General features: G+C 40.3%; 1 protein-coding gene and 1 pseudogene across 4 annotated transcripts in view; one reads left to right on the top strand and one right to left on the bottom strand.

The window, feature by feature from the left end:
- The window catches only part of NIBAN1 (niban apoptosis regulator 1), a 169,517-nt gene extending 161,205 nt beyond the window's left edge, over positions 1–8,312 (bottom strand). For both annotated transcript variants that reach the window (XR_014247290.1, XM_082401497.1), the window contains exon 1: positions 8,103–8,312. Coding sequence is in view for 1 of the 2 variants with exons in the window: in XM_082401497.1 (XP_082257623.1) it covers positions 8,103–8,157 (55 nt within the window). In the remaining variant the exon portion in view is untranslated. The remainder of the gene's footprint in view (positions 1–8,102) is intronic.
- A 40-nt stretch (positions 8,313–8,352) lies between these two features.
- On the top strand, positions 8,353–20,238 carry LOC309633421 (reactive oxygen species modulator 1 pseudogene; annotated as a pseudogene). Of its 2 annotated transcripts, none has more exons than XR_014249571.1 (2): positions 8,353–8,483; positions 13,048–20,238. The product of XR_014249571.1 is annotated as a reactive oxygen species modulator 1 pseudogene (transcript). The 2 variants fall into 2 exon arrangements; XR_014249582.1 differs by lacking the exon at positions 8,353–8,483 and adding an exon at positions 8,527–8,595.
- Positions 20,239–20,795: the final 557 nt, after the last annotated feature.

Genomic DNA, 20,795 nt, shown 5'->3' with positions numbered 1-20,795 from the left:
CAAATTCCAGACTGTGGAAAACCCTACATGTCCAATAGCCCAGATCTGTCAACAGATCATTTGCAAGTAAAAGTCAGAGACGTAAGGGAAACCTGTAGGTTAAAAGAAACTTAAAAAGATATTTTTATAATGGGCAAGACTAAACTATAGTGTTTAAAAATGCATTGTTGGATGATAAAACTATAGGAAATATAAGAAAGTCATTACTATAAAATCTAGGATGAGTAATGTGGTCATCTGTTACATTGGCAGCCCCTAACGAACCACAGCTCATGGTATTCATGACTTTGTGACTTTGTATTACTCTCCTCTTGCATCTGAACTGGCCCTGAGACTTGCTTTAACCAGTAGAATGTGGCAGAGTAATACTGTGCTGTCCTAAGGCTAAGCCATAAGAAGCTCTGGCAGCTTCTAGAAGCTTTTGCATTCTTGCAAACCCTGACCTAGCATTTTAAAAGTTTAGGACCCTACTGGAAAGCCCATGTAGAAAGTCCACCTGGAGAGACAGCTTACCCACGTTCAGACCAGCCACCAGCCAATCTGCCAGCTGAATGGACTCACAGGACTGACTACTAGGAAATAAGTAGAATCACCCAGTGGAATCCGAGGCAGATAGCAGAACTGCGAGGAAATAAATAGTTCTTTTAGGAGCCAGTATCTTCAGGGGTAGTTTTTTTTGGAGAGACAAAGGGGTCTAAGATTGGGATGGGGTACATGGAGGCTTCTGGGATGGATAGTAAAGTTCTTTCCATTTCTTGACCTGGGTGGTGGCTACAGGACATTTGCCTTGTAATGATGCACTAAGCTATGCATTTGTTTTGCATGGTTTTGAAGCCTATGTTTTATTTTTAAATAAAAGAAAAAAAATCCACATGGTTTGGCACAGAAAGTTTTACTCTTTTTCCAAAATTCCTTTAGACTATGGACTTTTTAAAAAGGACTTCAAGGCTCCTAGTAAAAAACTATTGATTTGTTCTGATCCTATCTACAGCAATATCCAAACAACATCAAGCATAGAAGTATAAACTGCTTTGGGTCTTAGACCTTGCAATTTGCAAAACTGAATTAATTTCTTTCATATATCTAAATCTTTTCTTCTCTCCTGTAAGTGAGAAAAAACATGTAGTACCAAAAAAAAAAAAAAAAAAAGAGGCACTTTTATAACCTGGCCTGCAATTTCTTATTGGCAGCAACTTGCTAGTCTCTTTTTAAAATGAATTTTCCAGTTTCAAAGGAGAAAATCTGTATTGCATTTGGCACTGTGTGTGTGTGTGTGTGTGTGTGTGTGTTTGTGTGTGTGTGTGTGTTTTAGTTTGGAACTGTTAGAATTTCAGCCCTCATGTCATATGTCTTACTAAAGTGCTTTTAACAGACTGTGCCAGATGAATTGTGCTCTTTTATTCTTTTGTCTTCCTTTTCATTATTATCCTCACCTCTGACTTCATTTTCCATTTCACAAGGCAAACTGCTGCATGTACCTTTTTTCTTAAAATGGTGTTAGTTAGCTTCACTGACCAAAAATATTAAAATTTCTGATTAGGAGTTTAAAATTCACTGTCATAATGCACGTTGCATATTTTGTAAAACTTTCACAGTGCATTTATTTGTTTTAATTAAATTAGAAACTACTGTCACAAATTGTGCTCCTCCTGTTGCACTTTTTACCTGGGAACCCAGTTCAGATCTTTCCAGAGAACAACAGAGTAAAACCATAATCAGTTCAGTAGTCCACAGCAAAAATAAATAAAAATCACTATTGTCATTCTAGGAGTTACTATTACTAAAGCACCGGTGATGAAGTGATCCTCTTGTAGCCAATGTCCATAGGCAAAAAAAAAGTGTTTTATCAAAACCAGATCTTGATTTAGCATCTGACTCTATGCGTTCATCAAAACACGAATTGGGACCAAAGAGGGAAGATCACTCTTTCTTCCAAAAGCACGGGAGAAAATATTGAATTGTCTCAGCCTAGGGTCTTTATTTTTGATGAATCTAAGAACCTCAATTCACATTAAATTCCCAAAGTCTTGATTTCCATTAGCAAAGACTAAAGGTAGTAGAAAGTAATAGTTGCCACCAGAAATTCCTAATCTGCAATAGTTTTCCTAATGCAAAACTCCTGCCAGCTTCATTAGTAGATTGTCATTTTTTTTTTTTAATAGTAATCTTTTATTTATTTATTTATTTTTATATTTATTTTTGGCTGTGTTGGGTCTTCGTTTCTGTGTGAGGGCTTTCTTTTTTAGTTGCGGCAAGTGGGGGCCACTCTTCATCGCGGTGCGCGGGCCTCTCACTATCGCGGCCTCTCTTGTTGCGGAGCACAGGCTCCAGACGCACAGGCTCAGTAGCTGTGGCTCACGGGCCTAGTTGCTCCGCGGCATGTGGGATCTTCCCAGACCAGGGCTCGAACCTGTGTCCCCTGCATTAGCAGGCAGATTATCAACCACTGCGCCACCAGGGAAGCCCAGATAGTCATTTTTTAAATTAAAACATAATGTGGTCAATATACCTTTGTGCATTATTTACACTAGGCCCTCTCCTTCTTCTTTTCTCCCGTCCCTGCTGTTCCCACCTGAGGCACTGCAATTCCTCACTTCTTAGGAGAACCCATTTATTTCTACAAATTAGGAACTGAGACAAATACTAATGGTATAATTCTGACCCACTTCCTACTTTCTTTGGATTAATTTTTCTTGAGGGGGACCTAGTAAGGCAGCACTTAGTGTACTGGCTAGGATGCTTTGGGCCATAAATAACACAAGAAAATTATATTAGTTAGGATAAGTTTGACTGTGGATAACAGTAATAGCACAGATAACACTAGCTTAAGTAAGATAGAAGTTTATTTCTCCCTTATTATGGTCCAGAGGTAAGTAGTCCAAAGCTGGTATGTAAGTTCTACTACATGAAGTCCTCAGGAACCTAGGCTCCTTTGTCCACTTATTCCACTTTGCATGAATTCCTTCTTAAAGGACAAGCCATAGTCCAAGATGGCTGCTCCAGTCACGTTCGCAATCTAGCCAGCAGTATGGAGGACAGGACAAAGAAAGGCACACCCTTTCCCTTTAAGGTCACTTTCTGGGGACTGCATACAGCACTTCTACCTACATCCCATTAGCCAAAACTCAGTTACATGACCCTATCTAGTTGCAAAGGAGGCTGGGAAATATCTTTATTCTAGGAATTCGTGTGGCCAGCTAACATTTGGAGGTTCTATTATTTTAAAAAGCAAGAGAGAATTATATTAGGGGATAACTAGCAGTCTCTAGCAGCCCAACTCAAAGAGGACTTAGTATCTATCATAACAAGAAGTACTCAAGACTAGGGCAGGCAATCAGCGAGGTTTGTTGGGCTCCAGCTTCTCCTCTCTGAGACTGCCTCAGCCTGGCACTGCTCCAGGTGTTGCCTATGTCTTAAGCTAGTGCCCCTCTTGCTCATCAAGATAAAAATAGCAGTTCCAGGCATCACATTTCAGATGCAACAAAATCCAAAAGAAGGAGAGAAAGAATACATCTCTTCCCTTTGTCTCCTTTTGAAAAGGGAAGAAAGTTTTCTTAGAAGCAGCCAGCAAAGTTCCCTTCAAGCTTCAATGGACAGGGACTTCCCTGTTGACGCAGTGGTTAAGAATCCACCTGCCAATGCAGGGGACACAGGTTCGATTCCTGGTCCAGGAAGATCCTACATGCCGCAGAGCAACTAAGCCCGTGTGCCACAACTACTGAAGCCCGCACGCCTAGAGCTCCTGCTCCACAACAAGAGAAGCCACTGCAATGAGAAGCCCATGCACCACAACGCAACTAGAGAAAAGCCCACATGCAGCAACGAAGACCCAACGCAGCCAAAAAAAAAAAAAAAAAGCTTCAGTGGCCAGATTTCATCACAATCCCATGCCTTGTATACAGTTGACCCTTGAACATCGGGGGGGGATGGGTGTGAGGGGCGCCCACCCTCTGCACAGTTGGCCCTCCATATATGCGTTCCTCAGTAACTGCAGTTCCTCCATATCTGTGGTTCCACATGCCCAGATTCAACCAACTGTGGATCATATAGTACTGCAGTATTTACTATTGAAAAAACCCTGCATATAAGTGGACCCATGCAGTTCAAATCCATGTTGTTCAAGGGTCAACTGCAATCACTGACAAGAACACACCACCATGATAGGCATGGACCAACCAGCACCCATCTCTCAGAAGCCATAAGTGGGGCTAGCCTCTCTGAAACAGAGGGCTGCCCTAACAAAATTGGGGCTCTGTTATGAAAGAGGAATGGGGAAAGGATGCTGGGTTGGCATCTAATAGTGTCTACCACACTCCGTATCCTAAAATTCCATTACAATATACAGTTGACCCTTGAACAACATATGGGTTTGAACTCTGTGGGTCCACTTACTTTTTTTAATAGTAAATACTACAGCCCTACATGATCCACAGTTGGTTGAATCCGTGGATTTGGATCCATGGATAGCAAGGAACCGCAGTTATGGAGGGCTTACTATAAGTTATACACAGATTTTCGACAGTACAGGGGGTCAGCACCCCTAACCCCCATATTGTTCAAGGGTCAACTGTACTTTTACTAGAGATAAATTGAACTCTAAGATTACATCAGACCAGTTCTTTTGCCCATCTCCTACCAACAAATTACAGCTGAAGAACAAGCAAATGTGTGGACTAATAACTACTCATCTAAGTTGAGTAGACTGCAAACTCCCTATCTTCCATTCACCTGGTCTAGGGAGACTTCACTCCAGACACTATAATCAGCATAAATTTCACATACAGCCACCTAAGTTAACCCTTATGGTATAAATATGAGAAAATTCCTCTGAGAGAAATGCATGTTTTTAAGCTGAAACTCATTTCTTACTTTATAAGCATCAGATCACTGATGAGTACTTCAGAGGAAGCCGTTTTACAGGTTAGGTGTGGCTGACAATGCGACAGTAAGTCTAGGAGAAGAACAGTTTTCCTGACTGCTATTTGCTGCCACCAAGCCCAGAGGTGTCCTCCAGCATCCCCCAGCCCACCCCAAGAACCCAAGTATCCCTCAGTTCTCAGCCGCAGCATTGATTTTCCAGTACTTTTCCGGCCCTCCACAGGACATATGTGAGAGTTTTCAAGTTTGTTTTCTTTTGATTCATCAACAGTTCAATGGTAATTTTTTAAAGGAAATAAAATTATTGCTTTAACAGGAAAACACTGTGGGTTTTGAAGCTGTAGTTCACTTTTAGGCATACCAAAAGTTTAAAAGGAAAAAAACACAGGGCAGAAAAAAGAGAAAAGTGCCCTAAATTGACCACTGATGCCGGGATTTTATGAGCTTTCTTTCTCATTAAAGCAAGATCCTTTTAGGCCACTGCTAAAAGCATTCCTGACGGCTAACAGATGACACTACCCATGTGATTACAAGTTGGTCTTAGTATTGTTTATTAATAGCAACATCTCATCAAGGGAAGTTACCGAAAGACTTCTAGACACATCCCCAAAATGTATTCTGTTGTTAAGAAACATGAGCGCGGTACTAATTTTCAAAACTAACATCTTTAGAGATGAAGTAACTCCTTTAACACTTCTGATGCCCCTTTACCTAGAGATTTACCAAATCTTAAGAAATAATGTACTTTCAAAATATCCATGGGACAAGGATCACTATTAACACAAAGTTTTGAGGCACACAAACCAAATGGCAGCTGTTAAATGATTTGGCCAAAAGTAAGTGCTGATACAGAATCATTAGCCTACTAGAAATACAGCTGCTCATAACACGTACAAGATTAAGTTAGCAAAATTCACACCAAAGGTATTGACTAGTTATTCTCCATGTTGGCAAAGTTTATAAAGCTTGAAAGAAAGTTATTTTCTCAGCTACAGGAGCCTTCAAATCTATAATATTTCACTGGCGGCTGCTTTATGAGAAAGGTCATAAAATCGTGCTTAAACTTTACTGTCATACTTTCAATTGTTCTGCTTACAATTAAATCAAAGTTTGAGAATATTTGTGGGCTAACGGATGGGCAAAGCAGTGAAGACAGGGTTATGGTTTTTTTCAGGGATCTGGGGCTTCAAAACCATCAGGAAATCACAGCCTCATGAACGTCTTTTGCTCATGCACTAACAATTCACAACACCATGCATTTTTCCAGTGCTCTTTTCTCTTTTTGGCAAGACTAGTATTCTCAAATGAGGCAACTTCTCATTTTCTCTGGAGGTATTCTGACTTTAACTCTTCTCTTCCCTCCACCCCTACATACCTTGAAAGTGCCCTCCCAAACAAATAATGAGGAGATATAACTGAACAAGACTAGAGGATACAATGACTGTCACACAATCTGCTTATAGTTTTATGCATTCGGAACGCATTTATTACAAGTCTTTCCTGCGTACTAGCTAGCTCATATTTTTGTATGTGTCATAATTTAATTTCAGAATGAAAAAGGTAACACATTTTCTTATCACATGAGTACAATGCTTGTGTCAGCAGCAACATCCATGATAACCATGAAGTCTTCTTCAAGCAAGTTAACCCCCTCACATTGCGGGACTTCCACTGATTACTGTAGATGGCCATGCTGCAACTTGATGTGTTTCTATGCTTTTCAGTGAAACAAAGTTTTATAAAATAAATGCCATAAACATATTTTGCTAATAATTAAATGCAAGTCCCTTCTCACAACGTTCTAGTACATTGTTCTTTCAGTCCCCTGCACATTGGTGTAAATAACAAGCATGTAGCCAAATTTGTAAGATTAAGGCAGACTTGGTTTAGCTCTTTTTCTAATATAAATAAGTCATCCATCTTTTCCCCATTTTAAATAAACGACAGCAAAGGGATACTTGACCAAGTTTTATTCCCTGACAGTATGGGTTGTTGATGATCTTCTACCTCTCAAAGCACCAGAGCAGAGGTCTGGAAAATCAGTTAAATTGCTCTCAAGTGTCCTAATTTGATATCCTTTTTAAATGGTTTTAAATGTTGTGGTGACTGAAAGCAAATTTGGAATAAGGACACTAAATAAATGCTTTCCTCTTAGGAAATGGTTCAGGGGCCAGAAAGAGGTACCAGAAAGAACTTTTTTTTTTTTTTTTTTGCAGAATTAGGGTAAAACCTAGAGTATAATACCTAGTTTAGAAGGTATTTCTAAAGCCAGAAAAACACTAAACTCACAAGATAACCAACTGTTAGGTAGTGGTTGTTGGCAAGGTTTGCGGGGGAGGGAAGAGAAAGAGGCCAGTTACACCTAGGAGATAAAGAATCATGATTTCCTGCAGTTTCAGCTCAGTTTGGGTTTTGTTTTCTTCTGCCCCACACTCTTTACTGTATCACTATATCCCAGAAAGGCTCTCGAATGAGTTTCTCCCCATCAACAACTTTAGCAACTGTTACCCAATATGCCAGTGTTCCTCTTTCGGTTTCCCCCAACCTCCCACCCCCGGGAAGAGAAGGGAACCGCACAACCTGGGAGCCTGATGACACTGTCCTTTCTGCCTCTGATGAAACCATCCCACAAGTGACACCATGAAGCTCAAGTAAAGCTGTGGCCGACGCTGCGTCTTACAAAACCAGGCCAGGGAAATTCTGCCTTATATGCCGGGAATCCCCAGGGGAATCTCTAGAAGCGAGGGGACATCCCCACTGTTCTCTCTGCGGCAAGTTCGGAAAGAGCTCAGAACTGAGTCCAATGCCAGGTACAGGACGGCGAGGTGTTGCTGGGCCGGGGGCGGGGTGTGCAGAACAGACACCGAGGCGGCTCGAGTGGAGGCAGCTGGGTGGTCCTCCTCTCCGCAACCTGCACCTGCGTCTCCCAACCGCCCGGCGGCGCTTCCCTAAGCGCCCCCAGCCCCTTCGCCCTGGCTGCCCCGCACCCCACCCGGGCCAGGGCGCGCGGGCCGAGCTGCCGTCCGGTTGCGGGAACCCTGGCTGAGCGTCCCGTGCGCCCCTGTCATCCCCGCGCCCGCCGCTGGAGAGCGGGCCGTGGCGGGCAGGGGCGCCGCGGACGCCGCTCGGGTCGCCCCCTCTGGGGCCAGTGCCCGGGGGCCCAGCCTGGCCCAAGGCTCCGGGTGGACGGGCGTCGCGCTCCGGGAAGCCCCCGGCGGGCGTACCTCGGATGTAGGCGCACTTGCCCTCGTCCAGCTGACTGGAGGCCGAGCCGCCCATGGCGACGGTGCGGGAGAACGCTGAGCGCCGCGGCTGCCCGGCCCAGTCCCCGGGCGGGAGAGACTGACACTCCCGTCGGCGCCCGCTGCCCGCTGCTGGAAGTTGACGCGACGGAGATCTGAGCTCTGCAATTAAAGGGCAAACTTCCTCCAAGAGGCGCGGCCTGCTGGGGCGCCTCCTCCGGGTCCGCGCCCTCTGAGGATCTGTGAGCTGGCCCGGGGCTGTCTTCCCGCCTTCGCTTCACTGGGGAGCTCCGAGGGGATGTCTGGTCTGGAAGGACTACTTCCCGCTTCTTCTCTTCGCTGCCTTCTTAGTTTCACCTTGGGGTAAGAGGACAATTTCCCTAGTGACTGGAAACCTCTGTGAGCTGGAACCTTCCCCCTCACATCTCACGAGGTGGAGTTCCAGAGCTCCTTGCTTTGCACGCCCTCCTCTCCGGTACGGAAGCAACAGTTCTTCTCAAGTATAACCTAAGAACTTGTTAGAAACGCAAAATCTCCGGCACCTTTCCTCTCTACCCCTCTACACACACACACACACACACACACACACACACACACACACACACACAGCGCCCCAATTAGAACCTCTGGGTGTGGAGCCCAGCAATCTGTTTTCACAGGCACTCCAGGTAATTCTGATGCCTGTTGACGTTTGAGAAACCAGTGGTAAACTGTCCCTTCCTGCAGCCAAGAAGTTGGACCAAGGAGGGAGTGGGGCATGAAGGAGAGAAAAGAGAGAAATAGAAAAAGCTAGGGAGAACCGAAGGCTGGGACTTGATCAGAGTCTGCTCTTCACATCTTTAGGTTCGGTTCCTCCCCTCCGCAAACTAGAAATAGTTCATTAGAAAGGGCACTTGTTCTTTTCCCACAACCACTGTTTAGCTTGGCAGCTTCTCCCAAACGAGAACCAGCTTGGTAGAAGGGTCACCACTCATTTCTTCCTATTCTTAGCAGTCAGATTTTAGTGATTCCTGTTGACTTAACCTCCAAGGTCGAATGGTCTGTTCACACAAGAACCAGGCCTGTGGAGGACTTTGAAGGCTTTTCCCTCCAAGGTTAATTATCTAGCATTTTAGCACAAAGATTTCTCATACCTCACACCCAGTCTCTCACACCTTACGTTCCAATCCATCAGTAAATCCTTTCAAATCTACTTTCAAAATACATCCAATGTCCAACCATTTCTCATCCCCTCCACTGCTATCAACCCCATCATTTCTCACCTGGATGATTACAATAGCCTCCTAACTGGTCTCCCTCCTTCAGAGAAAAAGCCACAAAGTCTATCACAGACATTCGGCGGGACTTCCTCTCTGCCCTCATCTACCACACACTCTCCCTTCCCCTTGCTCTCTCTATTCCAGCCCTACTGGCCTTTTTGCCTCTTCTAGGACACACCAAGCTCAGGGCCTTTTTTGCACATGCTCTTTCTTCACCTAGATTTCTCTTCCCTCGGGTAATTCACATGGCTTACTCTCCAACTCTCTCACTTCATTCATATCTCTACTTAAATGCTAACACCTCCGAGAGGCTTTTCTTAACCCCCTATTTAAACACCAGCCTTCATCTCTCTGCCTCTTACCCTTTCTTATTTCTATTCATATCACCTAGCATCATCTGACATGTATTTCATTGTCTGTCTCTCCCCACTGAGATGGAAACTCCATGAGGTCAGGGACTGTCTTTGTTGATACTGTTGTTTCTTGGGGTTTTTTAAAAATTATTTCTTTTCTTTTTTATTATTATTATTTTTCTTTAAGGGCAGGGATTTTTATGTTCTCTGATATATCTTAAATGCCTAGAACAACACCTAGCACATAGTAGGTGCTCAGTGGATAGCTATTGAATAAGTGAATGCGTGAAATACAAAATGTAAGAATCTGCAGTCAATGAAAGCTGTGATCTCAATGAATAAAGAGCATTTCCAGATAACTATTCAATGATTTAACAATTCAATGTTCAACTCTGTTCTCAATATTCTAGTTGGCTCTATTAAGTATATTTTCTCAGAGTAGTAATTCCTTTCATTATATAAATTGCTATAATTATGCCTCAGAATACTGTTATTGTTATTAAAGAAAACTAGTTTGGATCTCCTGCCAGAGTATAGTTTTAGCTTGTCACCTCTTATTTGGGAATACACTGAGAAAAGACTGATTATACTGATCTATCATTCTTTGCTCATTTGTAGCATTCACAGAATGAACAAGGTACAAGGAAGGACTTTGTATGGTGTAGTTATTAACAAGCTTTGTAACCAGACAGTTCCAGCTTGGAATCCTAACCTGATAGATAACTTAATAGCCATGTGACCTGGTCAAGTTTCTTAACTTACCTGTCTTAGTCTCCTTATCTGTTAAACGGAGCTAAGAACACTTACCTCATAGTATAGTCAAAATTAAATTTGACTGGGTCTGTGAAGCACTTAACATATTCCGAGGAACATAAGTGTTCAGTAAATGGAAACTAGGATTGTTATTATCAGTAAGGCCAGAGTGGTCAAAAACGCAATTTTCTAGAGAAAGTGTATTTTAATTGGACCTTGAAAATCATTCATGTTACATTAAGCAAGAACTTCTGCTCCCTTTTTTCCCCAAATTAAAGCTCTTTTTCCCCAATCGGTTTACAGAAAAAATTAAGGAATTCATTATTTTAGTCATAGTATTTAATATTTGCAAATCCTATGTGGGAATCATTTTATTAATCACACACTAAAATGAGTCTCCAAGCAGTTCAATAACTTTATGAACCAGATTCAACTTCATATGATTCAAATCAGCTAGTTTAGAAAATTTCCTTTGCAATGTTAGTTTTTGTATTGCATCAGTGTTTTTGGTCTTAAAATACTCTTGAGACCATTTCTTTCAGGTAAGTTTCACATACTCAAATGATTACACCTTTTTTTAACATCTTAATTGAGATATAATTCACCCATTTAAATTACCTTTTTTTAAAGGAACAAATTAGTTTAATAGACATTTAGCACGTTGAAAATGTGACTGTGTTTTGGGATTCCCTTGCATATCATAGAACTTTGAACCCCTTGTTTGCCATGTTCTCATTTGAGTTAGTGACATCTGTCTATTTGGGAATTTAACTGCCTACAGAGCAGGGACAATCTCAAACTGTGCATTTCCCCAAGTACCTTGTACTGCCCTATAATATCGGAGTAGAAACTCTGTAATTACTTGATTGACTGGTAAGTACAAACAGTAGGTCACATCAGCTGTCTAATTTAATCTTCACAGAAACCCGTTGAGGTAGGCACTATTATTATCACCATTTTACAGGTGAGGAAACCAAGATTAAGAAGTTTAAGGAACTTATCGAGGTCACCCATCACCTGGGCTTATCTGACTCCAGAGTTCATCCTCTTAACCATGATACTGCTTCTTTTATTTTGAATCTTGCTTTTGTTTATTTACATAAGTAACCAGGTTTTACTATAGAAAAATTAGACACTACTGATAAAAAGAAAAAAGCTGGAAAATTCATCCAAATCCCAACATCAATATCTTTAGATAACCCCAATTACCAGTTTGATGTAGATTCCTACAAATTTACATACAAATGTATATGCAATTATAATTTATAACTATATATACATTTATTTATAATTACTTATTTATCAAAATGAAATGATGTTCTATATGTATTCTGTAATCTGTATCATAATTTTTCATCTGGAATATTTCCATCTAAATATTTAGATGTAGGTCCATGATAGTTCATTGTATAAATGTAAATTAATTCACCTATCTACTAGCAATGGATGCATACCTATTTCCCTACTCCTCAATCACACTGGACATTGTCATATCTTTTATTATTTATTATTATTATTTTCATTATTCCTTTTAATATTTGGCAATTTGGGGAGTTGAAATTGGTATAACGTTCTATTGTTTAATTTTGAAATTCTTAACGAGAAGGTTAATTATTTTTTCCATGGATTTTCTGGCCACATGTGTTCCTTTCTGAATTGGCTATTGTTATAATTTTCCATTTTCCTACTGACTTCTTATTCTTATTGATTTGTAAGAGCTTTATATATATTAAAGACATTTACCTGTTTAACACACACTGCAAATTAAACATATTTTGCTCATTAAAACATATTTCCTTATGTTCTTTATTGAATAATCTTCTTTGAAGGTTGTGCTAAACATAGGCAAATTGTTAAATCAATTTAATTTGTCTCTGACCCTCTCCCATCTTTACTTAACACTCTCTTCCCCTCTCCTCTTTATACAATTTCTAAAGAAGGCCTAATCTTATCAACAATATCTGTTATAGGTTGTTGTACAAAATAGGGTTAACTATTGAAAGTCATTTTATGAACTGTTTTTGTTTTTTTTAAATGAAGCTCCTTCACTTACTAACAAGATTGTTGCAGTACTCTAATATGTTCTGTCTTTTTCAGGGGTATAAGCTTTAGAAGTCCTCATTCTGATACTGACTTGCCACATGACTTGGGGAAATAGTTTTTAAGCTTTATATTTCTTTTCTTCAAATTGGGTATCTGAAAATTAAATGAGATCATATATGTAATGCACTTATTACATATGAATATGTCTAGCACATATTTAGCACTCTCTAAATGACGCTAGCATGGTAAGACGTAATAAATGAAAAGGTGTTTTACTAACTGTTTGGTTATTAATTGCTTTTATTAACATATCAATGTTAGTTCTTTTTATTCTTGTGCTTATTATAGTACCTTTAATTTGTGACCAGCAAATCACACTTTCCAGGAGGCAGGGCATTAGGATCAATTTTGAAAGGGAAAAAATGTGCCCATTATGTTTTAATTGTATATTTGAAAGACACAAAAACCTGTTTTTGTAATACAAACTGTAGAAAATTAACTGGATAAAATCTTTTCTAGAAAGAATATGTAGAAGATGGAATCCAACTTCTTCTCATCACTGATTCTTGAGGGGAAGTTTCAGAAGCTCCAAGGATGTGTGGAATTTTTATTAGAAAAATATATTTTTTTAATTGAGAAACATTACTTTTGCTCAACCTGCTTGTCAAATGTGAATCATCACAATTTTACGTAGACTTCCAGCATTGTGCAAGACCTTAGACATAGAGTAGAAGTCAAAGTATTTTAACAGAAACTGATAAAGGCTTAAAACTAAGGATGACAAACTCTAGACCCAATGGGGCAGTTAGATGTGTATGGACCAATCTTCAAATCTGACAAAGACCAAAAGTGACCAAGGCCACAAGCGAGATGCTGGTGGCCTTGAGTCCCTACGCACAGTTCCAGCCAAGCTGCTTCCACCTCGTGAAGATGGGTTTTGTGATGGGTTACACCACGGGCATGGCGGCGGGGGCGCTCTTCAGCATCTTTTCCTGTCTCAGGATCGGAATACGGGGTCGGGGTTTGATGGGCGGTGTCAGGAAAACCATGATGCAGAGCGGCGGCACCTTTGGCACATTCATGGCCATCGGGATGGACATCTGATGCTAATCAGGGCAGTGGTTGCCCACTACATCCACCCCCTCACATCAGTCCCAGTCTGTGTACTATAATAAAACAAGTCTTTGATTTAAGAAAAAAAGTTGACAAAGACCAGACCAGCATAGTTGCCCTTGTGAAATCTATAACCATATTATTGCCATAGATAAACAGATTATAGGGTTCTTCTGAAGGCAGGACTCTAAACTACCTTGTACTTGGCCAAGTTGTTAGTTTAGTACTAGTGCACAAAGAAAAGAGTGCCACCTGCTGGACCAGCAATGATACTCCCTCCCGAGCCAGGGCTACATGGCAAGGAAGACAGACACAGACTCTGATCCAAATCAAATTCATATGCTTGCCTTTAAATTAGTTTAACAGACATTTGGCATTATTCAGCTATTCCTTATAAGCTTCTTTTGCTCAGCTGACAAATGAATTGTTCTTCCAGAATAGACTTTTCCTGTCGAATATATTTGGGGGGCTAATTCAATTATTTTATATTTCAAGATTATACTTACTGCTTATAACACACAGTTTGACATTAAGTATAATCCATTTTGTAAAGCACTGTCTCTTGACTATTTCCTCTTGCAGTCTCAGTTCACTCTTTTCTTTATAATGCAAGTCACCAATACATTAATTCCCCTAGTCATGTATCAATAGTTGTGAAAAGTAATATGCCAGGGCTCTGACTTCTATCTGGCATGCTTGAATGGGGAGATGGGAGGAAGTATTGGCAAGGAACCCCAGGGGGATGCAGGAACAGTGGGACTGGTCCATCAAGGTGGGGATGGATATTATATCACTGATATTGTTTAGAATTTCTGCACGTGATGATAAAAAAAAATGCAAGCTGACTTAGTTTTATTATTTCTTTTCTGTTCTCTACAATGTATCTCTTATTGCCTGAACCAAGGACAGACCACTCGCACAGCATCTTCCCAATACACTGCCAAATATTTCCACTCACAAATAGTGTGAGGAGTACGGCAGAGATGTCCAGATTTCTATGCCTTGTGTATGAAAGAATGTATGCTTCTATATTGGCATGATTTAGTGAACCTGATTAAAACTGTCTTTATCCACACTGCCTTAAGTCCTTTTCTTATTATGACATTGTACCAATTATCAGTTCATTTATTGATAAGTTGCAAATGATAAAGCTATCATTTTAAATACCTTAAGGTGAATCAATTTAATCAGATTACATTCTCCTAAAATGTAGCTAAGATCAGCTCACTGCAGGAATAACAGTTTTGAAGGAGAAAAAGAGTAATCTAGGAGTGTGAGGACCTTTGAAATACATTTTGTTAGTTTGTTTCCAAACTGGGCCAGTCAGAATCTTGCCTAGGATTTCTCTATTGTAGCTATTGAAAAAGAACCGTTTCTTTCCCCTTGGGTTGATAAACTGGTAGGATATGAATCCTGAGCTGCTAGTGAACATTAGTTCACCAGGAGAGGCCCTGATTGAAAGAGAAGAATTCTCTGATGACATTACATTAGTTGAGTTCTGGCTTCCCAGTTACATGAAACAATAAATATTCCCCATTTTTGTTTAAGTAAGTTTGAATTGGATTTCTGTCTTCCTTCCCAACCAAAAGCATTTTGACCAATATATAGTGCTTTAAATATAGTGCTTGTATGCAAGATTAAAACATTATATAGCTATTTATATATAGCTCTTTATATAATTGATTAAAGCAAATATAAGTAGACATTGCTTTCTATGAGTGATTTGTAGCCTATGCCAACAAATGGCAGTTAGCACAATATATAACAATTTGCTTTTCTTTTCTTAATCATTTTTCATTCTCTACAGTTTTGAAAGTGATTTATTTTCATTCTAGACATTTGATTAATGATTGGCTCTACATATACACTAATTCCAATTCAAATTTAAAACCAGCTGGCTCAAATTTTGACAAGAGAATTAGCAGTCCTCTGCACATCTTGACCTGAATATATACAAATTTAGTTCCTTATTAATCTCTTTATTAAAAAATTAGATTCATAAAATTCAAAATTTTAGTTTAAGTCAAGGTGCAATTAAATTTGGAAGCATGGCAGAGTTTGGATTAAAACTAAATCAGATTGGCAGGAAATCTGCAGCCTTAATGGCTATGTTTTACATCACGTTATTAAAGTTATAGCCACATAAATTATGTTACTTTATCCTAGAATTCTTGAAAATTAACTATGGTAATAGCGATAATAACTTTAACTTAAAGGGAGCCCAGTGTAGATAAACTAAGCAAAATTGAGAAAACTGTTGTGAAAGTGAAGTATCAGTAGAAAATCAGCTGGAGAACAAGGATAGCATTAACCTTCTAGGTTTTCTGTTTGTTGAGACTGATGTGCTATAATCTTGATGGTGATGACTTGGCCTCCAGTGCCTAGAATGGTACCAGGCTATGGTCAGCACTCAGAAGAAGCTTGTTGAATGAATGAATGAATGAATGAATGCTCTTCATGGGACTTCCCTGGTAGTGCAGTGGGTAAGTCTCTGCGCTCCCAATGCAGGGGGCATGGGTTAGATCCCTGGTCGGGGAACTAGATCCCGCATGCATGGTGTAACTAAGAGTCCACATGCCGCAACTAAGAAGTCCACATGCCGCAACGAAGATCCTGCATGCCACAACTAAGACCAGGAGCAGCCAAAATAAATACTTTTTTTAATTTTAAAAAAAGAATGTTCTTCAGTAGATACAAATCTTTGATGCAACAAGATTTTTCCTGTAATTACTGTAGGTTTTAAGACATAGTCATTGCAGACTGAGCCAGAAGGAATTTCAGGTATCCTTTTCTTCACGCTTCCTCATCTTAATATTGAAGGAACTGAGATCAGAAGATGTAAAGTGACTGCCCAGAACAAAGATGGGGTAATAAATCAGTTAACAAACATTTACCGAGTACCCACTACTTGATAAATATTTGGAACTGTTTCAAATAATGGGAATACAGCAAAGCATAAGACAGCCCAAGTCTCTGCCTTCAAAAGAATTTATATTCCAGTGGAGAATGATGATTAACATGTCAATGAATAAATAAGATTTCAGTTCGTGATAAATGATGCTTTGAAAATACTAAAATAGACTATTGTGGTGGAGAATGACAGATGGTGGGGAAAGACACAAATGATTTAGTAGATTACTCAGCACAGGACTAAGAACTCTCATGTGAGCTGAGCCCTGAATGATGAGGACACACCCACACAAATGTAAGGAGGAAGATATTCCAAGGGCAAGTGCAAATGTCCTGAAATGGGAACAAGCTTGGTGTGCTTGATGGAAAGAAAAATAGCCACAGCACTTCAGCTGGAATGAAGAGGGGATAAAATGGACAGAGATGAGGTTAGGTGGGCAAATACCACACACTGTAGAACCCTGAGTATCAGGAAAAGGAGTTGAGTTTTATCACAGAGGGTGATGAGACACCATTTAAAAAGTTTTGAGGAGGGTGGAGGATTAACCAAGATGGCGGAGTAGAAGGACGTGCTCTCACTCCCTCTTGCGAGAGCACCAGAATCACAACTGGCTGCTGGACAATCATTGACAGGAAGACCCTGGACTTCACCAAGGAGGATACCCCACGTCCAAGGACAGAGGAGAAGCCACAGTGAGACGGTAGGAGGAGCGCAATCAGAGTAAAATCAAATCCCATAACTGCTGGGTTGGTGACGCACAGACTGGCGAACACTTATACCACAGAAGTCCACCCACTGGAGTGAAGGTTCTGAGCCCCACGTCAGGCTTCCCAACCTGGGGGTCCGGCAACGGGAGGAGGAATTCCTAGAGAATCAGACTTTGCAGCCTAGTGGGAATTGATTGCAGGACTTTGACAGGACTGGGGGAAACAGAGACCCCACTCTTGGAGGGCACACACAAAGTAGTGTGCGCATCGGGACCCAGGGGAAGGAGCAGTGACCCTGGGGGAGACTGAACCAGACCAACCTGCTGGTGTTGGGGGGGTCTCCTGCAGAGGCGAGGGGTGGCTCTGTTTCACTGTGGGGACAAGGACACTGGCAGCAGAGGTTCTGGGAAGTGCTCCTTGGCGTGAGCCCTCCCAGAGTCTGCCATTAACCCCACCAAAGAGCCCAGGTAGGCTCCAGTGTTGGGTTGCCTCAGGCAAAACAACCAACAGGGAGGGAACCCAGCCCCACCCATCAACAGTCAAGTGGATTAAAGTTTTACTGAGCTCTGATCGCCACAGCAACAGTCGGCTCTACCCACCACCAGAGCCTCCCATCAAGCCTCTTAGCCTCAACCACCAGAGGGCAGACAGCAGAAGCAAGAAAAACTACAATCCTGCAGCCTGTGGACCAAAAACCACAGTTACAGAAAGATAGACAAGATGAAAAAGCAGAGGGCTATGTACCAGATGAAGGAACAAGAAAAAACCCCAGAAAAACAACGAAATGAAGTGGAGATAGGCAACCTTCCAGAAAAAGAATTCAGAATAATGATAGTGAAGATGATCCAGGACCTCGGAATAAGAATGGAGGCAAAGATTGAGAAGATGCAAGAAATGATTAACAAAGACCTAGAAGAATTAAAGAACAAACAAACAGAGATGACCAATACAATAACTGAAATGAAAACTACACTAGAAGGAATCAATAGCAGAATAACTGAGGCAGAAGAACGGATAAGTGACCTGGAAGACAGAATGGTGGAATTCACGGCTGCGGAACAGACTAAAGAAAAAAGAATGAAAAGAAATGAAGACAGCCTAAGAGACCTCTGGGACAACATTAAACGCAACAACATTCGCATTACAGGGGTCCCAGAAGGAGAAGAGAGAGAGAAAGGACCAGAGAAAATATTTGAAGAGATTATAGTCGAAAACTTCCCTAACATGGGAAAGGAAATAGCCACCCAAGTCCAGGAAGCGCAGAGAGTCCCACACAGGATAAACCCAAGGAGAAACACGCCAAGACACATAGTAATCAAAGTGGCAAAAATGAAAGACAAAGAAAAATTATTGAAAGCAGCAAGGGAAAAATGACAAATAACATACAAGGGAACTCCCATAAGGTTAACAGCTGATTTCTCAGCAGAAACTCTACAAGCCAGATGGGAGTGGCATGATATACTTAAAGTGATGAAAGGGAAGAACCTACAACCAAGATTACTCTACCTGGCAAGGATCTCATTTAGATTTGATGGAGAAATCAAAAGCTTTACAGACAAGCAAAAGCTAAGAGAATTCAGCACCACCAAACCAGCTCTACAACAAATGCTAAAGGAACTTCTCTAAGTGGGAAACACAAGAGAAGAAAAGGACCTACAAAAACAAACCCAAAACAATTAAGAAAATGGTCATAGGAACATACATATCAATAATTACCTTAAACGTGAATGGATTAAATGCCCCAACCAAAAGACATAGACTGGCTGAATGGATACAAAAACAAGACCCATATATATGCTGTCTACAAGAGACCCACTTTAGACCTAGGGACACATACAGACTGAAAGTGAGGGGATGGAAAAAGATATTCCATGCAAATGGAAATCAAAAGAAAGCTGGAGTAGCTATACTCATATCAGATAAAATAGACTTTAAAATAAAGAATGTTACAAGAGACAAGGAAGGACACTACATAATGATCCAGGGATCAATCCAAGAAGAAGATATAACAATTATAAATATATATGCACCCAACATAGGAGCACCTCAATACATAAGGCAACTGCTAACAGCTATAAAAGAGGAAATCGACAGTAACACAATAATAGTGGGGGACTTTAACACCTCACTTACACCAATGGACAGATCATCCAAAATGAAAATAAATAAGGAAACACAAGCTTTAAATGACACAACAGACCAGATAGATTTAATTGATATATATAGGACATTCCATCCAAAAACAGCAGATTACATGTTCTTCTCAAGTGCGCACAGAACATTCTCCAGGATAGATCACATCTTGGGTCACAAATCAAGCCTCAGTAAATTTAAGAAAATTGAAATCATATCAAGCATCTTTTCTGACCACAACGCTATGAGATTAGAAATGAATTACAGGGAAAAAAACGTAAAAAGGACAAACATATGGAGGCTAAACAATACGTTACTAAATAACCAAGAGATCACTGAAGAAATCAAAGAGGAAATCAAAAAATACCTAGAGACAAATGACAATGAAAACACGATGACCCAAAACCTATGGGATGCAGCAAAAGCAGTTCTAAGAGGGAAGTTTATAGCTATACAAGCCTACCTAAAGAAACAAGAAAAATCTAAAGTAAACAATCTAACCTTACACCTAAAGAAACTAGAGAAAGAAGAACAAACAAAACCCAAAGTTAGCAGAAGGAAAGAAATCATAAAGATCAGAGCAGAAATAAATGAAATAGAAACAAAGAAAACAATAGCAAAGATCAATAAAACTAAAAGTTGGTTCTTTGAGAAGATAAACAAAATTGATAAGCCATTAGCCAGACTCATCAAGAAAAAGAGGGAGAGGACTGAAATCAATAAAATCAGAAATGAAAAAGGAGAAGTTACAACAGACACCACAGAAATACAAAGCATCCTAAGAGACTACTACAAGCAACTCTATGCCAATAAAATGGACAACCTGGAAGAAATGGACAAATTTTTAGAAAGGTATAACCTTTCAAGACTGAACCAGGAAGAAACAGAAAATACGAACAGACCAATCACAAGTAAGGAAATTGAAGCTGTGATTAAAAATCTTCCAACAAACAAAAGTCCAGGACCAGATGGCTTCACAGGTGAATTCTATCAAACATTTAGAGAAGAGCTAACACCTATCCTTCTCAAACTCTTCCAAAAAATTGCAGAGGAAGGAACACTCCCAAACTCATTCTATGAGGCCACCATCACCCTGATACCAAAACCAGACAAAGACACTACAAAAAAAGAAAATTACAGACCAATATCACTGATGAATATAGATGCAAAAATCCTCAATAAAATACTAGCAAACAGAATCCAACAACACATTAAAAGGATCATACACCACGATCAAGTGGGATTTATCCCAGGGATGCAAGGATTCTTCAATATACGCAAATCAATCAATGTGATACACCATATTAACAAATTGAAGAATAAAAACCATATGATCATCTCAATAGATGCAGAAAAAGCTTTTGACAAAATTCAACACCCATTTCTGATAAAAACTCTCCAGA

Source organism: Balaenoptera borealis (assembly GCF_965194805.1).
Source record: "Balaenoptera borealis genome assembly, chromosome: 1".
NCBI classification, from domain to species: domain Eukaryota; kingdom Metazoa; phylum Chordata; class Mammalia; order Artiodactyla; family Balaenopteridae; genus Balaenoptera; species Balaenoptera borealis.
This window is presented reverse-complemented; position numbering and strand designations above follow the sequence as displayed.